The 23,798-nt window shown below is 40.6% G+C and overlaps 1 protein-coding gene across 4 annotated transcripts in view; it reads left to right on the top strand.

Moving 5' to 3' along the window:
* The window catches only part of GPR182 (G protein-coupled receptor 182), a 31,259-nt gene extending 8,507 nt beyond the window's left edge, over positions 1 to 22,752 (top strand). For 2 of the 4 annotated variants that reach the window (XM_058171490.1, XM_058171489.1), the window contains exons 2-3: positions 12,387 to 13,395; positions 20,267 to 22,752. In XM_058171490.1, the coding sequence (XP_058027473.1) occupies positions 13,307 to 13,395; positions 20,267 to 21,362 (1,185 nt within the window). In that variant the 5' untranslated portion in view covers positions 12,387 to 13,306 and the 3' untranslated portion in view covers positions 21,363 to 22,752. Of the gene's footprint in view, positions 1 to 232; positions 4,677 to 12,386; positions 13,396 to 14,655; positions 14,914 to 20,266 lie in introns of those variants that run through there. The other 2 variants (XM_058171492.1, XR_009153725.1) reach the window with 2 other exon arrangements.
* Positions 22,753 to 23,798: the final 1,046 nt, after the last annotated feature.

Genomic DNA, 23,798 nt, shown 5'->3' with positions numbered 1-23,798 from the left:
CCTAGAAGAAACTAAAAAGGCAGGCTAAACAGCATCCTTGCTTCCATAAGCGTGAAGAGTTTCATTAGAAGTTTGTTCTTTAATGTTCTAAGACTTTCAGTGAAACCGCAGTTTAGTTTATGTATATAAATTATTATAAATTCTCTGTCTGTTGCGGCTCTTCCTTGTCATATAAATTATTGTCCTTCTCCTCCTCCTCACTGATCATCATCACCATCGTATTCCATTGCAGTGATAAAGAGGAAGATTTAAAGAAGATAAAGTCCATCGGTTCGTTTCTTCAGAATGGAGAAGCAGTGCTTCTGGAGAATTGCCATGTTTCAGCCTTACATTTTTAGTGGGACATATACACAGATATTGTTAATAATAACTTATCTCTTCTCCTTTGAGGATTCTTGAATCTAGTAGAAATGGGAATAATTGCCCTAAATTCCATGTGCAAAAGCTACTCCATCTAATGTACCGTTCAGTATTTAAAATGAATAGATGGATCTAGTTTTCATTCAAAGAGGAGTGGGGGGAGAGGGGGAGAAGGAGGACAACAGAAGGTTACCTTCCAACAGTGTGGGTATGGCATGCTATGGTGATGCTGAAGGTATTCTGACAATAGCAAGACAGTTTCTGTTCAAAAAGCTTCAAGTAACAGCCTTACAAGGTAGACCGGATCAGGAAACCAACTCTATGAAGATTAGAAATGAACTTTATTGAGATTCTATTCGTGTTTCACCTTCTCTCCCACCAGGGGCAGGTTCCAAATCCCGTCGCTACCGGTTCACTTATGCTTGCGTGAGCGCTTGTGCAGAAGCATCCGGATGGGTGGGTGGAGCCTCCCACTGCCGCCTCTACCGAGGGGCCGGAATAGCTCAGGCTGTTAGAGCCTGTTATTAGAACACAGTAGCCTGCAATTACTGCAGGTTCAAGCCCGGCCCAAGGTTGACTCAGCCTTCCATCCTTTATAAGGTAGGTAAAATGAGGACCCAGATTGTTGGGGGGGCAATAAGTTGACTTTGTAAAAATATACAAATAGAATGAGACTATTGCCTTATACACTGTAAGCCGCCCTGAGTCTTCGGAGAAGGGCGGGATATAAATGTAAACAAAAACAAAAAAATTCACCTGATCCAGTGCGAACCGGTAGCAACCCACCACTGTCTCTCATTCATATCCCACTGAGCCAGGGAGGAGCTATCCCGAGCCTTTTCTGTCTCCTTCCCTAGGTCCACACACTGCTTCTGCCCTTGTTTCTGTAAAGGCTTCTGAACAGTGGGGAAATCCAATTTTTTTTTACTACTGGTTCTGTGGGCATGGCTTGGTGGGTGTAGTGTGGCTTGGTGGGCATGGCAGGGGAAGGATACTGCAAAATCTCCATTTTCACCCCACTCTGGGGCCAGCCAGAGGTGGTATTTGCCAGTTCTCTGAACTACTCAAAATTTCCACTACCGGTTCTCCAGAACCTGTCAGAACCTGCTGGATTTCTCCCCTGCTTCTGAATATTCCTTTCAAGGCCATTTCTATAGCTCTCTAAATTAAACAAGTCAGGCCATCCTCAGCTAAAAAGCTAGATTAGGTACCTCCAAAATTCATTAGCAATTCGGAAAACAAACAAAAATTGATCCAATGGCTGATTGGTTGTCATCTGGATCAACAAAAACTGCCTTGGATACTCTAACTTTGGAAATCCAATATTGTGGACTACAGAACCAATCTCCACTGCTGGGCTTCTGCAAACAAGAATGAAGAATGAATGACAATGGGAAGAAACTTTTTAATGCCAAAAAAAAAAAAAAAAGACATTGGCCCTAATGACAGCAGATCTATTACAGGTATGTCATGTCCCACTCCTCCGCTGACGGCCGGGTCAGGGAAATCCGAATCAGGCGTGCCTCCGCAGCTCTGCCAAAGTCCTAGCAAAGTCCTCAGGGCAGGCAGGAGACTAGAAAGTGACTTCAGCAAAATATGTTTAGACTTTGCCTGACTCAGAGAATGCCAGAAAGCAGGTCCTTTATATAGGCCATGGGGTGTGGCTCCATGACTCAGCACTTATCCAGGCCTGCCCCTCCCTTCCTTCTGTTGCCTCCATCTATCAAGTCTTCTGACGCGAGGGTCACTCCAGTCTGCAGCTGTTGGCAATTGACCTCTCTCAGGTTCACATGCTGTGGAGGAGGGGGAGGGGTCTAGTTGCTCCGTTTGCCTGGGCATGGAGCCAGAGCTGGGGGTTGGAGGTATTTCCTCCTCTTCAGCCTGTGTGGGCATGGAGCCAGGGCTGGAGCCGGGAGGCATACTAGGACATTCCTCCGTGTTCGGAAGCAGATAAGAAGACCCCGGCTGTGGTGAGATCGGACGAGACACAACAAGGTAGTCCTAGATTTATGACCACAGTTGAGCCCAATATTTCTGTTGCTAAGTGAGACAGTTCCGTTTTGTTCCATTTTAGGACCTGTCGTGCCACAGTTGTTAAGTGAGTCATTGCAGTTGTCGTGTCAGTAACACAGTTGTGAAGTGAATCTGGCTTCCCCATTGACTTTAGTTGTCAAAAGGTCGCAAAAGGAGATCACATGACCCTGGGACACTGCAACCGTCATAAATATGAGTCAGTTGCCAAGCGTCTGAATTTTGATCACATGGCCATGGGGATGCTGCAGCCGTCGTAAGTGTGAAAAACTGTCATAAGTCATTTTTATCAGTGCCATTGTAACTTCGAATAGTCATTAAATGAATGGTTGTACATCAAGGAATATAAATTATTTACAGGAATCACAGCAAACCTAATATACATCTATGTAAAAAATGACATATATGTAAAAAACAAATTACACTTTTGCCTATTGGGCAAAATTTCACAGGGCAGAAAAGATCAGCTAATAATTGACAACTTGGTCCTTAAACACTCAGAAGGAAAACAATCTTTTTAAATAGCTTGATAAAAAGGCACTGGATTCCAGAGGTGGGTTTCAGCAGGTTCTGAGAAGTTCTGGAGAACTAGTAGCGGAAATTTTAAGTAGTTTGGAGAACTGGTAGTAAAAATTCGGACTGGCCTCAACCCCATCAGAGTCCCAGCTGATCGGGAGGAAATGGAGATTTTGCAGTATCCTTCTCCTAGATTGGGGAGGGAATGGAGATTTTACAGTATCCTTCCCCTGCCATGCCCACCAAGCCACGCCGACCAAGCCATGCCATATCCACCAAGCCACGCCCACAGAACCGGTAGTAAAAAAAATTGAAACCCACCACTGCTGGATTCCCACATAGTTAGATCAGCAAATGCCTGGTGATTAGAAAACCTGACAGCAAAGAAAACATATCTTACGGCCTACAATGGAAAAAAAAAAATTGGGTGAAGTCAAAATTAGAAGAGGATTAGTCCAAGGTAACTCATTGCCACCTTTCTTATTTAATTTTAGCAGTAATAACACCAGCTAATTTGAACAAAACCAGATGTAGCTTTCAACCCACACGGCAAAGTCCTAAAGAAATCCATTTGCTATACATAGGTCGGCTAAAAAGGTTTTCAAAATCAAAAGCAGAACTTGGATCCCTAACACTACATTATTCAGCGAGAATATGGGAATGCAATTAAGTTCACACCAATGTGCAACTTTGATGATTAAAAGGAGACAAAATTCTTCAAGAAGATAGATTACAGCTCATGAATAGAAATACCCTAAGACAGTTGGCACTAGAGGAAAGATTTATGGGAGCTTCTGACTATTATGTGGCCAAGTTAAAAGGAATGGTTGCATTAACGATATAAAACTGATATTAAAAAATTTGAAAAACAAAATTTAAATTAAATTAAATGCAGGGAACATAATTACATCTCTAAACAAATTATTAGATATACTGCAGGCGTAACTGATTGGATATGAGTTGAATTAAAACACTGGGAAATAAGGAAATGAATGACCACCCATCATGCTTTTCATTGAGGAAGCATTATAGACAAATTCTATTTTGACAGAAAGAAAGATAGTATATGATTACTCCAAGTAAAGAAAATAATAGAAAAAGAAAGACATAGCCTGATTAGGTGACTCAGTGGCTAAGACACTGAGCTTGTCAATCAGAAAGGTCGGCAGATCAGTTGTTCGAATCCCTAGTACAGGTCTCCTGCGTGAGCAGGGGGTTGGATTAGATGACCTCCAAGGTCCCTTCCAACTCTGTTACTGTTACAGCTTCAGTGATTATATCAGGCACTGTAAGAGACCTAATGGTTCCACCACTGTGGAAATTTATAAAGGATACCAATTGAAGACTACAGAATTCAAAAGATTATTATAAAAAAGAAATAATTAAAAACCACATGAATGCCTGGAAATCAGAATTTTTTCATAGTGTGTGGGGGGGGAGTGTGTGTGTGTGTGTGTGTATCATGGAAGCTCAGAAACAGGCTATGCAAACTAACGTCGTCAAAGGCAAAATTAAACATATTCTATTTAATATCAAATGTCATCTACGTAGGTAAAATACAAAATTCTAATTCACCTCATTAGTTGCTATAGCAATGTTGTCCCAAGTGTTTCAAAAAGTATGCCTTGGAATTTTATGTAGAAAGGTTGGCTTTACAGGTGGTCCTTCATCTACAATCACAATTGGGACCAGAATATTGGTCACTAAGGGATGTGGTCATTAAGCAGGGGTGAAATCCAGCAGGTTCTAACAGGTTCTGAAGAACCGGTAGCAGAAATTTTGAGTAGTTCGGAGAACCGACAAATCCACCTCTGGCTGGCCCCAGAGTGGGGTGGGAATGGAGATTTTGCAATATCCTTCCCTCAGGAGGGGGGTGGGAATGGAGATTTTGCAATATCCTTCCCTCAGGAGGGGGGTGGGAATGGAGATTTTGCAATATCATTCCCCTGCCACGCCCACCAAGCCATGCCCACAGAACCAGCAGGGGAAAATTTGGATTTCACTCCTGTCATTAAGCAAATCACCAGGTGACCAGATCCAATTTTATTACCATTTTTACAACAGTTGTTCAGCCAATCATAGGATTGTTAAGTGAATCTGGCTTCCCCAATTGACTTTACTTGTTGAAACTGGCTGGGAATGTCACAAATCATGACCATGTACTTCAGGGCTGTCAAACTTGCGGCATCATGTTGTCATCATGTGACTTATCACAACTTTTTCCCGCTTCGCTAAACTGGGGGTGGGGATGGCCAGCGCATGATTCATCCAGCACGTGGGCCGCGAGTTTGACACCCTTGATGTATTTGCAAGTGGCTGCAACCATCGTAAATGTGAGCTGGTTGCTCAGTGCCCAATGTGATCACGTGACCTCAGGCGTGGTTCCACTGTCATAGCTCCAAGAAGAGGTTGTAAATCACTTTTTCAGAGGTCATTGTAACTTTGAATCATTGTTAAGCAAACAGTCATAAATCAAGGATTATTTGTACTGTTAACAAAAAATGAATCATAGACAATAAGGAGGCCTTACGGGATTTTAAATACAAACCGACAGACAGCTGAAACACAATATACCAGATATTACTACTTTAAAAAGAAAAATGTGTGGTGCTTAAATACAGTAATACTAGGAATTGTTGACCAAAAGCATTTTTTTAAAAAAATGGGTTTGCAAATTGAAGAAAAAGTAAACTACAATACTCAATAACTGGATTTCTTAGAATGATACCAAAAGAATCCAGCAAATATTTGGAAGATTTCAATGCCTTGGACTTTACACCACTGGCTACATACATTAAAACTTTAATAAAAGCAGATAAGCAAAAAAAATTTAAAAATGATCATAGAAATACATTAAAAGCCTCCACTGCAACAAATTCCAAAATCTGTGTAAAATTGTGTAAAAAGGAAAGATAACTGCCATCTTGGCAAAACATGCCTTTAGTGTTACCTTTCCATTCATTTTTTAGGGTTAGATTTGACAGTGGGAGTGATGCATTCAGTACGCATTCATTATAACATTTTTTCTGTCATTTTATGACACTGGTTGTTATTGTTATTTGAGCTAATTAATTTATATTATCCCATGAAGAGGAGGAGGAGGAGGAGGAGGACTCTCAAAGTGATGGGAGTTCTAGGATCTTACTACTGACTCATCCTTGTGGTCTCTACCATGTTTAGCATTGTCTCACTAAGACAATCTGACCAGTGAGATGTTATCAAAGTTCTCTGATTCAGCCATCACACTACCTTAGCTACTACATTTGGATTAAAAACCTAAAATAGGCAGCCCTTAATATTGGGGCTGAGCCAAAATTAGACAAAGAAGGGGCTCAGAAGGTAGAAATGTATCATCCTGAAGGACACTGATATTCCATTCGTGTCTGATATTTTCAGCAGTATTTGGAGTCACAGAAAAATGAATACATACACTGTTATGCTCACAAAAAATCTTCCACACTAAACCACAACTGCCTGTAGGAAGTCAACATCTTTTGAGCAACATCAGCAAAGTTGGGTATCTTGGAAGTCATTCAGAATACGCAAAATCCTGTAGCTGAGGACCGAATTGAACATGTGATGGCACATGACACTAGAAGATGTCAATCCTGACAGATTATTTTACTTCCTGGACTTTAAAAAAAATTGAATTATTAATTGCATGAGAAAATATAGTTTTCTTGTCCACCCAGTGAAATAATGACTAATTGACAAAAACTTGGTAGGTCCCTTTGAAATGGATATAATATTAGAAAACAGGACTTTCTCATATGAAAGTCTTTTCTAAGAGAATGCCAGAGATTTTACACTTTTCCAAGAATTCACGAGGAGTCAAAGTGCTGACAATGTTTAGTAGAGGAAAAGGAGGGAAAGAAATGAAGCCATCTGCTTGAGCCTTTCTTATCAGCCTTTCCTTTCTCTTTTCCGGAAGATAGTTTTTATAACCTCCTATCTGTCAAGGACTTTTTTTAAAAAATCCAAGTAAGTTTTCCATAATGGGAAAAAATAGTCTTCTCTCTACACTCCAGCTAAAAAATAAAAACGAAATGTATTCTCAGTATCTAAGAGCAACAAAGAAGGGTATGTATTGACAAATTGAATGTAAGTAGATTCACCCAAGGAATGATTAGATCAGTATTTTTCAACCTTGGCAACTGGAGCCGACTGGAGAATTCTGGGAATTGAAGTCCACACATCTTAAAGTTGCCAAGGTTCAACATGGCTGGCTGGGGAATTCTGGGAATTGAAGTCCACACAACTTAAAGTTGCTAAGGTTGAGAAACACTGGGTTAGAACTTCCCTTAGTTTTAGAGAGGCAGAATTTTTCACTCGCAATCACTAGAGTATTTTAGTGGAATTGCCCAGTTGCCATACAGGCTTCCTGGAAGTGATCAGAGTTCATTAGAGCTGGAAATTATACAGACACACAGAGGAGATTCTGAATTTTAAGGAGGCCAATGTTTTATTTATTTTGTACAGCATACCAGGATTCCCTTCCTGAGCACAGAAAGTTTAAGAATTACTGCTGTAAATGATCGGGGAGTGCAGAAGAATGAGCACATTTAACATTTAGCCCTTGATATTAAAAATATGGTACTTGGTACATTGATCCATATTTTAACGTTTTGGTATGAGTTCCAGTAAGCAATGTTCCCTTCATAAGCAAGAATCTGACAACTTTGTTGCTTGTATCCCTACAATTTATATTGATATTGATTGTTTCCTAATTGCTTATTTGTATCCTATGACTATCATTAAGTGTTGTACCTTAGAACTCTTGATGAATGTATCTTTTCTTTTATGTACACTGAGAGCATATGCTCCAAGACAAATTCCTTCTGTGTCCAATCACACTTGGCCAATAAAAAAATCTATTCTATTCTATTCTATTCTAAAAGTGAAGTCTCTATCTTTTAGTCTGTGACATTAAGAGTCATTATAGGTACATCACTGAATACAGTATATAATTCTGAACGAAGTTTTATAACAAATGTAGCATTGGAGGTGCCTATTCCATGGTAAACTTCAGGCATGTGTTCCCTACAGGTAGACATGTACCATTACATCTGGCCAAGACATGCAATACCAACTCAAATAAAAATGGATTAGGAATTATAGAAGGGCACCAAAAGCTGAGTTTTTTGAGCACCTCAAACTATATACTAGACACCACCACCCCCAAGAAACTTTTTGATAGCATGCTGGTGGGTGGGGTTTCTAATTAACCAAATGTCATAGACACAGGAAATTGTCACACCTACAGTTCTTCGATGAATTATTTCTAGGAAAGGAAAAACATAAAATTCAGTATTCCCTACAATCATGCCTGCATTTCTAACAATAACAGAAGACTTATCGCTTATTGCAGAATTAGTAAAATGCTACATAATTACTGGTACCTCTTGAGCAACATGCTTCCAGGGTATTTAAAAAGAGACATAACAGGTGTTTGAGTATTGGGACAGAGGGGCTACAGTGTCTGAAACAAGAGAAGATGTGATGGGGGAATCCTTCCACATTCAAGCATTATCACCACATGTATATGGCATCTCTTATTCTTTTATCACAAATGCCATTTATTCAAACTATCTTGGCATATCTATTCTGTCAGTGATATGTATATGATAAACACTTGGCAGACTTGAACATTGGGCGCTATCTAACAAAATGAAATTCAACAGTGAAAAAAGTAAGGTTCTACATTTAAGAAAAAAAACCAAAATGCACAGGTACCGGATATGTGGTACCTTGCTCAATAGCAGTACCTGTGAGAGGGATCTTGGAGTCCTAGTGGACAACCATTTAGATATGAGCCAGCAGTGTGCAGCAGCTGCCAAAAAAGCCAACACAGTTCTGGGCTGCATAAGCAGAGGGATAGAATCAAGATCACGTGAAGTGTTAATACCACTTTATAATGCCTTGGTAAGGCCACACTTGGAATACTGCGTTCAATTTTGGTCGCCACAATGTAAAAAAGATGTGGAGACTCGAGAAAGAGTGCAGAGAAGAACAACAAAGATGACTAGGGGACTGGAGGCTAAAACATATGAAGAACAATTGTAGGAACTCAGTATGCCTAGTTTAATGAAAAGAAGGACTAGGGGAGACATGATAGCAGTGTTCCAATATCTCAGGGATTGCCACAAAGAAGAGGGAGTCAAACTATTCTCCAAAGCACCTGAGGGTAGAACAAGAAGCAATGGGTGGAAACTAATCAAGGAGAGAAGCAACTTAGAACTAAGGAGAAATTTCCTGACAGATAGAACAATTAATCAGTGGAACAACTTGCCTCCAGAAGTTGTGAATGCTCCAACACTGGAAAATTTTAAGAAAATGTTTATTTATTTTATTTATTTATTAAATTTTTATACCGCCCTTCTCCCTAGGGACTCAGGGCGGTGTACAGCCAAAGATAAAAAACATAAGAAATATACAATTAAAACAACAATTTAAAACCAAGCATATTAGAAAATGGCCAATTTAAAATTTAAAATTTAAAATTACAACCCTAAAATAATAAAACCCCGGTTAAAAGATTTAAAAAATTTAAAAATTATTTTAAAATATTAAAAATATTAAGCCAGTCCTGCTTGTATAAATAGATGTGTTTTCAGCTCACGGCGAAAGGTCCAAAGATCAGGTAATTGACGCAATCCAGGGGGAAGTTCGTTCCAGAGCGTAGGAGCTCCCACAGAGAAGGCCCTACCCCTGGGGGCCGCCAGCCGACATTGTTTGGCGGACGGCACCCTGAGAAGACCCTCTCTGTGTGAGCGTACGGGTCGGTGGGAGGCATTAGGTAGCAGCAGGCGGTCCCGTAAGTACCCGGGCCCTAAGCCATGGAGCGCTTTGAAGGTGGTAACCAAAATCTTAAAGCGCACCCGAAAGACCACAGGAAGCCAGTGCAAGCCGCGCAGGATCGGTGTTATATGGGAGCAACAAGTTGCTCCCACTATTACCCGCGCAGCCGCATTCTGGACTAGCTGCAGCCTCCGGGTGCACTTCAAGGGCAGCCCCATGTAGAGAGCATTGCAATAATCCAAACGGGAAGTGACAAGAGCGTGAGTGACCGTGCATAAGGCATCCCAATCAAGGAAGGGGCGCAACTGGCGAACCAAGCGTACTTGGTAAAAAGCCCTCCTGGAGACGGCCGCCAAATGATCATCAAACGACAGCCGCCCATCCAGGAGGACGCTGAGCTTGTCGATCGAAAGGTTGGCAGTTCAGCAGTTCGAATCCCTAGTGCCGCGTAACGGAGTGAGCTCCCGTTACTTGTCCCAGCTTCTGCCAACCTAGCAGTTCGAAAGCACGTAAAAAATGCAAGTAGAAAAATAGGGATCACCTTTGATGGGGAGGTAACAACATTCCGTGCGCCTTTGGCATTGAGTCATGCCGGCCACATGACCACGGAGACGTCTTCAGACAGCACTGGCTCTTTGGCTTTGAAACGGAGATGAGCACTGCCCTCTAGAGTCGGGAACGACGGCACGTATGTGCGAGGGGAACCTTTACCTTTACCTTATCCTTATGAAATTCTTTCAGATTTGTCCTTTTTTCAAGTTTGTCTATTATTATTTCCAAGAAAATATGGAAATATAGCCATTGTGTGGAATCTTTCCCAAGACCAATTTGAGTGGGAAAGCTGACATTCTTTATTAAGAAGTAGCACTGATGTATATATATATCAAACCTTAGGCCAGTGATGGCGAATCTTTTTGGCATCAAGTGCCCAAGCTGGAAAGTATGTGTGTGTGCGCATGCGCGCGTGCATGCCGGAGCACCGGAAACCAAAGACCAGCTGGTCAGTGCGCATGCATGCGCCGGAAACCAGAAGAGCAGCTGGCGACGGCACACGTGCTCACAGAGAGGGCTCTGCGTGCCATCTCTGGCACTTGCACCATCACAGCCTTAAGCTATACTGGCCAGCCCCATTCTGACAGTATTCAGATGTGTTCATGCTGCAGTTGAACAGAATTTCCACTAGGGGCAGTAGTCACAACTTGTATGAGGGCCCCATCTTGGAGACAGTCAAACTTGATCAATGTATCAATTCACAGCAATTCACAGTTTAAATGCTGAGAAGCTTGATTTGTTGCATCAGTTCACTTTGCAGAGGGTGGAGGTGTTCCCTTTTGGAATACTTTTGGAGTATATTCTTTAACATTCCAAGACAAAAATGTCTTGGAAGGAGTCCTTCCAAAAGTAAAAACAGTGACAGAGGAAAAAAAACAGAATCTGTACTATTTTGGAGCTAATCTTCAAATACCTTGTTGGTGTAATTTAATGCACTAAAAATGAAAATCTTCCTCACACATTTCAGATTGCAATAGTATCAGGGGTGAAATCCAGCAGGTTCTGCAGAACCAATAGCAGAAATTTTGAGCAGTTCGGAGAACCAGCAGCGGAAATTTTGAGTAATTCGGAGAACCGGCAAATACCACCACTGGCTGGCTCCAAAGTGGGGTGGGAATGGAGATTTTGCAATATCCTTCCCCCAGAGTAGGGAGGGAATGGGGATTTTGCAGTATCCTTCCCCTGCCGCGCCCACCAAGCCACACCACGCCCATCAAGTCAACCAGTAGTAAAAAAAATTGGATTTTACCACTGAATGGTATGGTCTATTTTATTCTTGGAGAGTCCTGGTCTGCACCATTCTGCTTGAAACCATTTATTCTCTGACTTCTTAAGCTGACCATCATCACACTACCTTACATCATCATATCATTATTCTCTGTATCCCATCATAATCTAGAAGTGAGAAAACACAAGCCATGATATAGGCCGGATGACTTAGCAGCACATCATGGGACAATGGTTCTGTCACAAGCCAAAGATACTTGATCTGGTTTGTTGTTGTTGAAAAAGAAAAATCTGATTTATCTGAGCTACTGCACTTCCCTGTTCCAGCCAGGCCTTTCCAGCAATTGTTTTGAATGTAAAGACTTTTGGCCCCTTTGCTGGAATCAAGCCAGCTGCCCCTCCTCACTCATTTCCCTTTGGAGAGTGCTGAGCCATCATCCTTTACTGATAAGGTTTATCCCAATCCCAAAGGCTCCGGGCTTCGACATCTAACAACTGAGGCTTATTTACTGGCATTGCCTCTCAATTTCATCTCTCAATTTCAGTCCTGGGTTTCCAAAATCACATGATTGTGGGGGGATTATTCAGAACACATGGAAGAGACACCTTTAAATAACCTCCTATGGAACAATTATGGAGGAAGAATAGAAGGTGGACAGAATAGCTCCTAAAATTGGAAGACTTAGGGCTAGTGACTACCATTTTGCTGAAGCCATCTTTTAAGACTGTAGGGGAGATGAAATGCAAGGAGTGAGCTTGTGGTGGCGTGGCTGGAATAAAGGCAATCATAACTACAATACGTAAACAAGTATTCCATTTTCCTCAGAGTGTGAAACTGAGATTGCATTGTTTATGGCACTTGATTAGCTCATACTTTTTCTTCTTTTTGTAACTCCTTCTAGGTTGTTTCGCAAAGCCTAGAAATTAATGCTTGCTTGCCAGTAAGCATGAAGACCTTCAGCTCCTCATCAACAGAGTCACAGAAATATCGGAAAAATATGGCTTGAAGCTTAACACCTCAAAAACCAAGATCACAGTCGTCAGCAAACAACCCATTAATTTACCACTGATAAATTCAGAAGGAATACCACTAGAAAAAGTTGAAAGGACCACATACCTCGGTTCTAATTTACATGAAAGCTGGGACATGACCACTGAAGTAAAGACAAGGATAGAGAAAGCTCGAACAGTGTTCTTCAAAATGAAAAAGGCCTTCTGCAGTCATGACATAAGCCTAAGGTTGAAAATCAGGGTTGTCAGATTGTACAACTTTTCTATTCTGCTTTACAGAGTAGAGAATTGGTCTCTGACAGAAAGCCACTTGAAGAGACTAGAAGCATTTGAAATGTGGCTGTTATATATAAGCTGGGTTGACAAAATCACAAATGAGGAGGTGATAAGCTGCTTGGGAAAGCAAAGGGAAATCATCAAAACATTAAACAGCAGAAGTTATAATATTTTGGAGATGTGATGCGACACCCAGGAAAAATATGCCATTCTTCATTTAATCCTCCAGGGAAAGATTGAAGGCAAATGAGATCCAAGCAGAAGAAGAACATCATGGCTTCAAAAGCTACGGGACTGGTTTGGACAAAACTCAGCAGCACTTTTTCGTGCGGCTGTTGATAAAAATAGGATCGCCAACATGATTGCCAGCATCCGATGACGGATATGGCACAAGAAGAAGAAGAAGAAATTAATTAGGCAATTAAGAAAAATTGATGTTGAATTCCGAACAAGTTATATTCTGCACGAAAATACTCAAATCAAGATTATTTATTTCCAGAAAGAAAAGGATTCAGAAAGGGTCAAAAGATGTGGTATGTTCTTGAAGCAGCTGCGGGGCTTCCTATCAGTAAACTTCAATCAGCTGACTGCAGTAGAATGGCTTTGGGGAACCTCCAAACAGAGGTGAGCTATTTCTATGGTACGTGGGGTTAAATTTACCTTTTCTGGCCTTGGGGTTACAATCTAGCCTTCACAGCAGGCTGCAACTGCCTCGACCAGCAGTTATGGTCAATAGTCTAGAGAGCTCAGTGAGAACAAAGAGAGATGCAGTCCCCATATCCTGAGCAAACTGTTGGTGATCCAAAAGAGCTGTCAACATCAATCTCAGAGTTTTGCCAGACTGAAAGAACTCCAGAAAACCGTACAGTTTCTGCAAGCATCTTTCCCTATTATAAATCCTCTCCTCATTGGATATGTCCAAGCAAAAGCTGGACAGCTATGAATAATAAATAATTTAGATTCTTGCAGTGGTAGGATTGGCTTTTGAGTGTTCTGATTCTATAAAGTGGTGTAAAAATGCACACACATATTTTTGATACCATTTCCCCTAAAATAAAACCCAACCAGAAAATAAGTCCTAGCATGATTTTTCAGGATGCTTGTAATAAGAACCCTACCCCAAAAATAAGCCCCTTAAGACTGTCAGCCGATGGATGCATTTAGTACTATATTTCCCTGAAAATAAAGACCTAACCAAAAAATAAGCCCTAATGCATCTTTTGGAGCAAAAATTAATATAAGACCCAGTCTTGTTTTGGGGAAAACATGGGGATGGATTACTTTCGTGGAGACTTTAACAGCTGCCCTAGTAGTTGAAACAAATGAAACCATAAGAGTTCATGATTTATCCCCCATTGTTCAGAGAAGGAAAGTGAAGCAAAGGGAAAACAGCAATGGCTACCAATGAAATCTCAAGGGCCCCTCTAGAGATGGTTTGAAAATGCCTTGTGCAATCCAGGCATGTCAAAACAGGTGTCTCCAGGCAAGGTTGCTTTGCTGTTGAGATGAAGAGCAGGGGGTGCTCCTTCTCTGTTTCATATGCAGAACAGAGCTGAGAGTGGGGTCTACTTTTAAGACCAGCAACAGGTAAACATTCTCTTCATGTGAGGACAACTGACTAATTGAGGCTAATTGATTCCTTCCTCCAAGGACTTTTGTCTTCTTCTCCTCAGCACCTGCAATTGTCTCACACTACCTAACGGTGAAACTGGCCAGGGCAGTCTCTTTCTTTGTCTCTCTCCTGTTCTTTTGGCAGTACACTCTGTGTTATTTGAAAGCAGGGAAGCTGGTTTCAAAAATGCAGAACGGAAAAAGGAAATTTGCCTCAGGAAAGCAGACATCCTCTAGATTTCTTCAAAAGTGTGGGGCTGAGAATGATCCGTGCTGCCCATTCCTGGAACCGGAGCCGTGCTCGAGCATTCAAGCAAAATTCTCAGTTGGGGCCTTGCTTTCGGAGTAACAGCCTGTGATGCTCATTTCCTGTGTGTGAGAGATAGGAGGGAGGGAAAATAGCAACAAATCTGTGAGTTGCCAACAAATTCACATTCCTGGAAAGACTGCACCTCACATTCAAGTTGGAGGGACTGAAGGGTAAATCTCTTTATTGCAACATCACCAGAATCAATTCTGGTTTCTAAGAAGGTAAGCCATCAATTGACCTGCTCTCCAGAAATAAATTTCATTGCTAGGAACTTAGCTTAGGGGGGGAAAACAGATTTAATTTAGATTAAGAAGTACTTTCTCTTCTTTCAAGTGTCCTATAGGAAATGTGTCTTTTTTTAACCTGTTTTCATTATTATTATTATTATTATTAATAATAATAATAATAATAATAATAATAATAATAATAATAATAAAAAATTATATTATTATTATAATTTGAGAATCGAATTGCAGAGACTCTGGCATAAACCAGTGCAGGTGGTTCCAGTGGTACTCGGCACACTGGGAGCTGTGCCTAAAGACCTAGGCAAGCACTTAAAAGCAATTGGCGCTGACAAGATCACCATTGGTCAGCTGCAGAAGGCCACCTTACTGGGATCTGCTCCATAATTTGCCGATACATCACGCAGTCCTAAACACTTGGGAAGTGTTCAACTAATGAGCTGTGATACGAAATCCAGCATAGTTATCTCGTTTGCTGAGTATACTGTCATTTTGTGTAAATAAAATAATAATATGGTTCTTCTCCATCCAGACTGCAGAGAAGCAAATATTTTATTTATCTATAAATAGACAAATTTGTCTGTAAATAGAATTAAAGGCACTTTGAGAAAGAAATTGCTATATCCATCATTATATATCCATTCTGCTTTCAACTGTTAAAGTTTCATTAAGATTGTTGGTTTTTTAAAATTGGGAAAATTTCTTTAACTGATGGTTTCAAGGAGCAAAGTAATATGTGTATAACATGGAAAGAAAGAAAAAAACTCATTTGAGACCATTGTTTCTTTTGAACATTCTTTATGGCCTAAAATTTACAATTGATAGGATATGTCAACATTTTAGATATATCACACTGTTGTTTTTCCTTGCATTTTTCTCTTGAAGAAAGAATTCCACGGAATGCAAAAACCAGCCAGTGCCTACATCTGGTCTAATAAAAACCCATCCTAAGAATCATTTAAACATCAGCTACTTTTAGGCCAATTTTTTGATAGTTTTGTCAGTGTCTAATCTCCAGCTCTTTTAAACCCAAAGAAAATATTTAGAGAGTCATTATTATCTTCGCAAAACACATTTGTTGAAGGTATAAGATCCTCTGTGATACCTTTAGTTAAAAGATCTGAGGAAACAGGAACAGAACAAAAGAACATTCTTTATGGTCCAAAATTTACAATTGATAGGATATGTCAACATTTTAGATATATCACGCTGTTGTTTTTCCTTGCATTTTTATCCTGAAGAAAGAATTCCATGGAATGCAAAAACCAGCCAGTGCCTACATCTGGTCTAATAAAAATATCACCTCTGGCTGGCCCCAGAGTGGGGTGGGAATGGAGATTTTGCAGTAACCTTCCCCCAGGAGTGGGGTGGGAATAGAGATTTTGCAGTATTCTTCCCCTGCCATGCCCACCAAGCCACACCATGCCCACCAAGCCACGCCCACAGAACCGATAGTAAAAAAAATTTGGATTTCACCACTGCCCTATATATTTGGAACAGTCAGGTTGGGAAAGAGTGGCATAAGGAACCTCATGTTACAGAGCTGGAAAGCTCAAAATATGGTAGATAGGCCTTGGTAAAGCTATTATGACTTAGTCTGAAACAGAGCTGTATACCCTCTAAACCAGTGGTCCCCAATCTTTGTGGCTTGGCGGCCTGGCAGGGAGCAGAGGGGAACCGGGCCGCACGAGTAGTTGGTTGATGCATAAGCACGCAGCTCAAGTTATGTAAGCAGCAGGCCAGTGTGCAGGTTGTGAATAGGCCATGACTTGGTAGTGGGCCGTGGCCCAGGAGTTGGGGATCCCTGCTTTAAATCATTTTGAAGCATCCTATGGATTCTGGCCAATATAATAAGTGACTAAAACTTAGCCAATCCTGCTAGTTAGTAGGAGGGAGGGAGGGAGGGAGGGAGGAAGGAAGGAAGGAAGGAAGGAATGTGGAACACTGGAGAGACTTAATTGCCATCAGATCTACCTAGAACCAACCTATTTGTCTGGATCCTATATCAGCATGATGTCAATGTTTACCAAGGGATATCAGTCTTATTAAGCATTCAATAAAATAATTGGGTTGGTTCATATCTCATGCCTTCGGCTCCCACACATCTCCAAAAGCAGTGTCTTGATAAAAATGCAGCTTATAGCCAAAACCAGCATACAGGGTCAATTTAATCAGCAATAAGCCAACTCTAATTACTTTGTGAGGCACACACAGCACTCATGAGGCACATTTTATTAACTATATTTGTTCCTTGATATGTGTTTCTCGATATGTGTTTCTCTGAATTCAAAGTGAACTGGCTGAATAAAACAGCTCTCTGTTCCCAGCTTATTCTCATATCAACTTTGGCTGACAGTTGTGTTCCTGATATGAGACCACCCAGTGATCTTTTAATCACTAATGGAGGATTTTAATCAAGGACTTTCCAGTCCAACGCTCTTAAGAGTGTGTGTAGCTAATCACATTCTTCAGAATGCCACAATTGTTTCCCAGGACTACCCCTAGAAAATATATTCTCAGCCCCAATATATGAAGGTATCTCAAAGTTCACCTGGTCCCTACAGATGGAAGTCATCTATACATTTATTTTGAAATAAAAACCACCTTGAACACATATAGTTTCAAAGCATATTTTTGTTTCCCATTTTTAAATTACCTAATGGCAGTATTAAATAAGATTTTAAAACATGAAAGGCATATTTACACTATCAAGACTGAAGTTGCTTTTGTGCTGCTGAAATGTTCTAGTTTCTCCCAGCACATTTGAGTAGCTTTGTGAATGTGGTGGACATTATTTGAAATAAACCTGAAGGCTTTTTACCACACTGTGTTTCATGCACTCCTTCATAGAAAAGATGACATTTCAACCATGTTCGGTTTTATTTTAATGTATAGTGTTTGCATAATCAAGGCTAAATTAGCATATTTTCAGATATCCACTATTTTCACTCTCTAGTTCTTCAAAAACAGTTCGAAGAATAGAATAATAGAATAACAGAGTTTGAAGGGACCTTGGTGGTGTTCTAGCCTGACCCCCTGCTCAGGCAGAAAACTCTGTACCACTTCAGACAAATGGTTGTCCAATCTCTTCTTAAAAAGAAGAGAACTTCTGGAGGCAAGTCGTTCCACTGATTAATTGTTCTCACTGTCAGGAAAGTTCTCCTTATTTTAAGGTTGGTCCTCTCTTTTATTGGTTTCCACCCATTGCTTCTTGTCCTATCTTCAGGTGCTTTGGCGACTAGGTTGACCCCCTTCTTCTTTGTGGCAACCCCTTAGATATTGGAACACTGCTGTCATGTCACCCCAGAAAATCAATGGGCCTCAAAATAGTCAATTTTGGAATGCTAAAAGCAAGGATCAAAAAATCATGGTCTGCCCTTGCACTGCTACCGAACCTGCAATAACAAAAGCCCTGCCATCTCTGCACAAAAAGGAAATAAAATAAATTGCTTGCATATAGATATACAGAATCCTCTTTGAGACTTTACTCTTTGTTATGTCTTTGTTTGAAATTACCCAATTAACCTAGATCCAACCCAAATATCAAACATGTACCCCGTTTCCCCGAAAATAAGACATCCCCTGATAATAAGCCCAATTTGGCTTTTGAGCACATGCGCTATAATAAGCCTCCCCCTGAAAATAAGCCCTCCCCGAAAATGTTTAAATGCAGAGCTGGAAATCAGGTAAGTGGCAAGAGGAGCCCCATCTTGCTCCATACACCCCAAAATAATAAGACCTCCCCAAAAATAAGGCCAAGTGCTTATTTCAGGGTTTAAAAAAATATAAGACAAGGTCTTATTTTGGGGAAAACATGGTAGATTAGCCTCCCATCGTCCGGTGCGCTCCCACAGGGTGCCGTCAGCCAAACAGTGTCGACTGGTAGCCCCCAGGGGGAGGGCCTTCTCTGTGCGGGCTCCGACCCTGTGGAACGAACTTCCCCTCGGACTTCGACAATTACCTGACCTTAGGACCTTTCGCCGCGAACTTAAAACTTATTTATTTCGTATGGCTGGACTAGCTTGATTTTTACCTTTGAATTTTAATTGAATTTGATGGGTTTTTAAAGTTTTGTAATTTTATGGGGGAGTGTGTTATTTTAACATTTGGGCAAATTTAAATTAGTTTTTTAAGGGATGTTTTTAACTATTGTGTGTATCTGTATTTTATCTGAGTCCTTCGGAAGAAGGGCGGTATACAAATTAAAATATTCATTCATTCATTCATTAGTGGCAAAAATGCATAATGGTAATGATTTTTAATGAAGAGGTTACATTTAAGTATTCTTTTATATGTACAGTGCCATATCCTTCCTTAGGTATACAGGTATCTCCCGCAAAAGTGATTTTACTGTTGGGTTCCTTTGATGTGGTCTTTGTGTCTCTCCCTCTCCACAACCCAAAAAGAGAAAAATGGAATGATCATTTCTAAAGCTCCACTAGTATACTCTTTTCATATTCAATGAATATAGGCAGGGAAAACAGGCAACTCCACATTTCCCCACAACAATTTCCCTGTTGCTTGTTTCTTGAAGACATTTCATTACCCAAACTAGGTAACATCCTCAGTGTCAGTAAGGAGCGCTGTTTGCTGTCAGATTATGTACACTTTTATGTACACTGAGAGCATATGCACCAAGACAAATTCCTTGTGTGTCCAATCACACTTGGCCAATAAAAATTCTATTCTATTCTATTCTATTCTATTCTATTCTATTATATTCTGGTGACTGATCAATGTATTTGATGAATACTATACATTATATAGGGACACGGTGGCTCAGGGGCTAGGACGTTGAACTTGTCGATCGAAAGGTCGGCAGCTCAGTGGTTCGAATCCCTAGTGCTGCCGTGTAACGGGGTGAGCTCCCGTTACTTGTCCCAGCTTCTGCCAACCTAGCAGTTTCAAAAGCACGTAAAAATGCAAGTAGAAAAAATAGGGACCACCTTTGGTGGGAAGATAACAGTGTTCCGTGCGTCTTTGGTGTTGAGTCATGCCGGCCACATGACCACAGAGACGTCTTCGGACAGCGCTGGCTCTTTGGCTTTGAAACGGAAATGAGCACCACCCCCTAGAGTCGGGAATGACTAGCACATATGTGCGAGGGAAACCTTTACCTTAAACCTTTTTATACATTATATGCAGCAGTGGCCAAATCGCAAACCAAAAAAATGGGACTCCTGTTGAGTCCTCCCAGATTTGAAGCCTGAACAGATTTAAAAACCATAACTATTTAAAAAAAAACAGATTCCTGATATAAATGTTCTTGGTTCAGGGGAAGAATACATTCTAATTTCACATTTCTTTCTCTCTCTCTTTTTTTTTGCAGTTCATCTTTTCCCCTCAAAATGGGAGAGCCAGCGACCCTCTCCCCTTACCATGAAGCATACCACAACTTGACAGAACTCTTCCAGGCGTTCAATCACACATTCAGCACTTGTGATTTGGGACTAGATGATGACATTAAACGGGTCTTTCTCTTTGTCCTCTATCTCATCATCTTTGTGGTGGGATTGGTGGAGAATCTCTTGGTCATATGGGTCAACTGGCAGACCCGAAACCAACGGAACTTGGTCAACCTATACATTTTCAACATGGCCCTTGCAGACTTGGGGGTGGTCCTCTCCTTACCAGTCTGGATGTTGGAAGTTGTGCTTGATTACACTTGGCTTTGGGGGGATTTCCTCTGTCGCTTCACCCACTATTTTTACTTCGCCAACATGTACAGCAGTATTTTCTTTCTCACCTGTCTCAGTGTTGATCGGTATGTGTCCCTGACAACTTCCTCCCACTTCTGGCACCAACACCAACATCTTGTGCGACGGATCACCTGCTGCTGCATATGGGCCTTTGCTGCCATCCTCCCTTTGCCAGAGGTGGTGCACATGGAGTTAATGGAAAGCATTTATCCCATGTGTTTCTTTATGGCCCCGCTGGAGGCCTACAATGAGTGGGCCCTTGGTGTCACCCTCCTTTTTGTCTTAATTGGGTTCCTTATCCCATTCTCCACCATGGCAGTCTTCAACATAATGACCGCCAGACACATCAAGCGTTGTGACAAGCCAGAGAGCAGAAAAAATTGCTACCTCATCTATGCTTACATAATTGTCTTCTTGATCAGTTGGCTGCCTTTCCACCTAACTTTGATGATCTTCACCCTTGAGGGAACAAGTATATTCCTCCACTGCTCTGTGCTTGAGTTCCTGTACTTCTTCTACGACATCGTAGACTGTTTCAGTCTTATCCATTGTGTAGTCAATCCCATCCTGTACAACTTCCTGAGCAAGAACTTCCAAGGGAAGCTTATCTCTGCTGTGGTTCGATACATTCCCAAAAACCAGATGGAGCAGAAGGACAGAGATGGCTCATCCTCCAACACTCAACACTCGGTAGTCATCACGCAAGACAAGACCTCGCCAATTTAAACAGCTTTCCTGATTTTTGGTTCATTGCCATAAGAATGCATCTGCATTTTTCTCTATCAGCAAAGGATAGGCTTCATTAGGATTCTTCTTGTTGTTGTTGTTGCCAGTGTTTTTTACAATTTAAAAAGGGCAATATAGGAAAAAATGAGGTAGGGAGGAGGATTATTTGCTGCTGTATCAAACTGACTGGCCTTAATCAACCAAAATCTAAGATTGCTATTAGTCCTTAGCTACTTCTTTCGTCTTGAAACTTGCAGTGAAAAAAAAAAAATTTTTTTTTTGCCGCTTTGACATTTTACTGTGGAAAAGAGATGTATTTCTCTTAATGTCTTCTAATGTGAGCAGTTTTTGTATGAAAATAGTATTCTGAAAACTTAATGCTGCACTGCTGGTTAAACAGAATTGCTAGCCAGAGCAACTTATAGCTAAAGCACCTGTAAATATAGATCCAACCTAGAAGCTAAAAAACTAAAGTGATCTATGAAGATAAAACAGGGTGTAGCCCTATTTTAATGTGAACGTTCAGTTAGTTGTCTCTTGGAACCGGGAAAACAGGATACTAACAATTCGATCCTAGCAATTCCTACATAAGCCTTTTCAGCCCAAACCACTAACGTTTACCTAACACCACAATAGCAAATTATACCCCAGTGAAAATGTGAATTTAGGAAAATGTGAAAAGAATATTTCTAGACGATTACACCGCAGGTGATTCTAGAGTTTCTCACTTCTGAGAGAATGCACATCACCCTGAATTCTTTCATTGTGTTAAAAATCCCAAACAAGATTCTGGGGTGTCTTTTTTTTTTTTTCCCTTTACCTTCTTCTGCAGCTGGAAAATTTGTCTATCCTTGAGTTTTCCGCCTCCTTGAGTTATATACCCTTCTAACCTTTTACCTGGTATGGAAATAAATTTAAGAGAGAATTATTTCAGTGTTCAATGCTTGCAAAGTAATGCTATTATTGGCCATGGATCATGTTTGTAAAAGACTGGACAAGACATAAAGGGTCTCTGTGTTTAGAAAGTGGACATAACTGGTTTGAAGAAGAAATTCATAAATGAACCGAATGAAACATGAGGGATAAATTCTCTCTCTGTCCCTTAAATTAAGTACAATGTAAGAAGTTGTAGCTATGATTGTTGCACCCAAACATCATTCAAGGGATGCATAGAATACTTCTTTAACCTAATACAGCAATGGAATAGGGCAGTAGAGTGGGGACACCTGTAAAGGTATTTGTAAACATTCTATTTTAACTGAAATAAGCAAGATAATTCATAGCAATTTTCAAGCACTTTTAATCATTTACCAACTTTACAAAAGTGATGTAAAAATGGGCAGATGGGCTGAATGAATCTTGTACTCAATAAAATGGTATTTTGATTGACTGGTTGATTCATTGATTGATCCATTGAAGATACTAATTTCTTCCTTTTAACTGTAATGGTTTGGGCTGCAATTAGCTATCCTATCAAAGGTATGGCTGGAGGAGGAATAAGAGACCTAATCTAGCTTACATGTACACCATTTTTATGTTTCCTTCTCATGTTAATAGCAATGGCACTTACCAGTAGACTTATATACCACTTGAGTGCTTTACAGCCCTCTCTAAGCAATTTACAGCATAACAATCTGGCTCCTCATTTTACAGACCTTGGAAGGATGGAAGGTGAGTCTATCTTGAGCCGGTGAGACTTGAAGTGCTGAACTGCAGGCAGCCAGCAGTCAGTGGAAGTAGCTTGCAGTACTAACCAGTGCACCACCACAGCTTATATTCATATTCACTATTTTATAGCAAACAATGTCATTTCAAAGTGTTCCTTGCCCAGCTGGGAGGGAAATGGCCTCTCTTGGCCCAAACTAGAAAGAAGAGTCATTTGAAAAGATCGCACTAATCAGAAATATACTTGAGAAACCTTGCTCTACTCAAATGTAGATCTTTATCAGTTTAGAGAAGAGTACTTTGAATATACTAATTTTGTTGAATGTACACTTCTGTATGTGTCTTACAGGATCAGAGCAGGCAGGTCACCATTTTCTATCTTGTTTCCCAGAGGTGTCTGCAGATTGGGGGCCAAAATCTGCAAAATAGCATGGTGTCACCATTAAAAGCCTTTTGAACACCCATTGGCATTACACGCCTGACAAAAGGAATATTTATTTATTATTTATCGTATTTATCGAATAAAACCTGTATCAATGTATTATGCTTACTATCTTGCATATTCTAACCGCCATCCTCTCCCCAACACCACTGCTCTCTCATTTAAGATTATTACTGGTTCATCTTTTAAAACAAGCCAATGTACACACACATACACGATTTGTATACTGCTGAATCCCCCTAACTCATGGCAATGTCCAATATGCTAACTAAAGTAGAAACCTCACCCCCTGCATTCCTGCTTCCCCCACCCATCTTTTAATCTCATAT

The sequence above is a fragment of the Ahaetulla prasina genome, chromosome 2 (assembly GCF_028640845.1).
Source record: "Ahaetulla prasina isolate Xishuangbanna chromosome 2, ASM2864084v1, whole genome shotgun sequence".
Taxonomy (NCBI): domain Eukaryota; kingdom Metazoa; phylum Chordata; class Lepidosauria; order Squamata; family Colubridae; genus Ahaetulla; species Ahaetulla prasina.
This window is presented reverse-complemented; position numbering and strand designations above follow the sequence as displayed.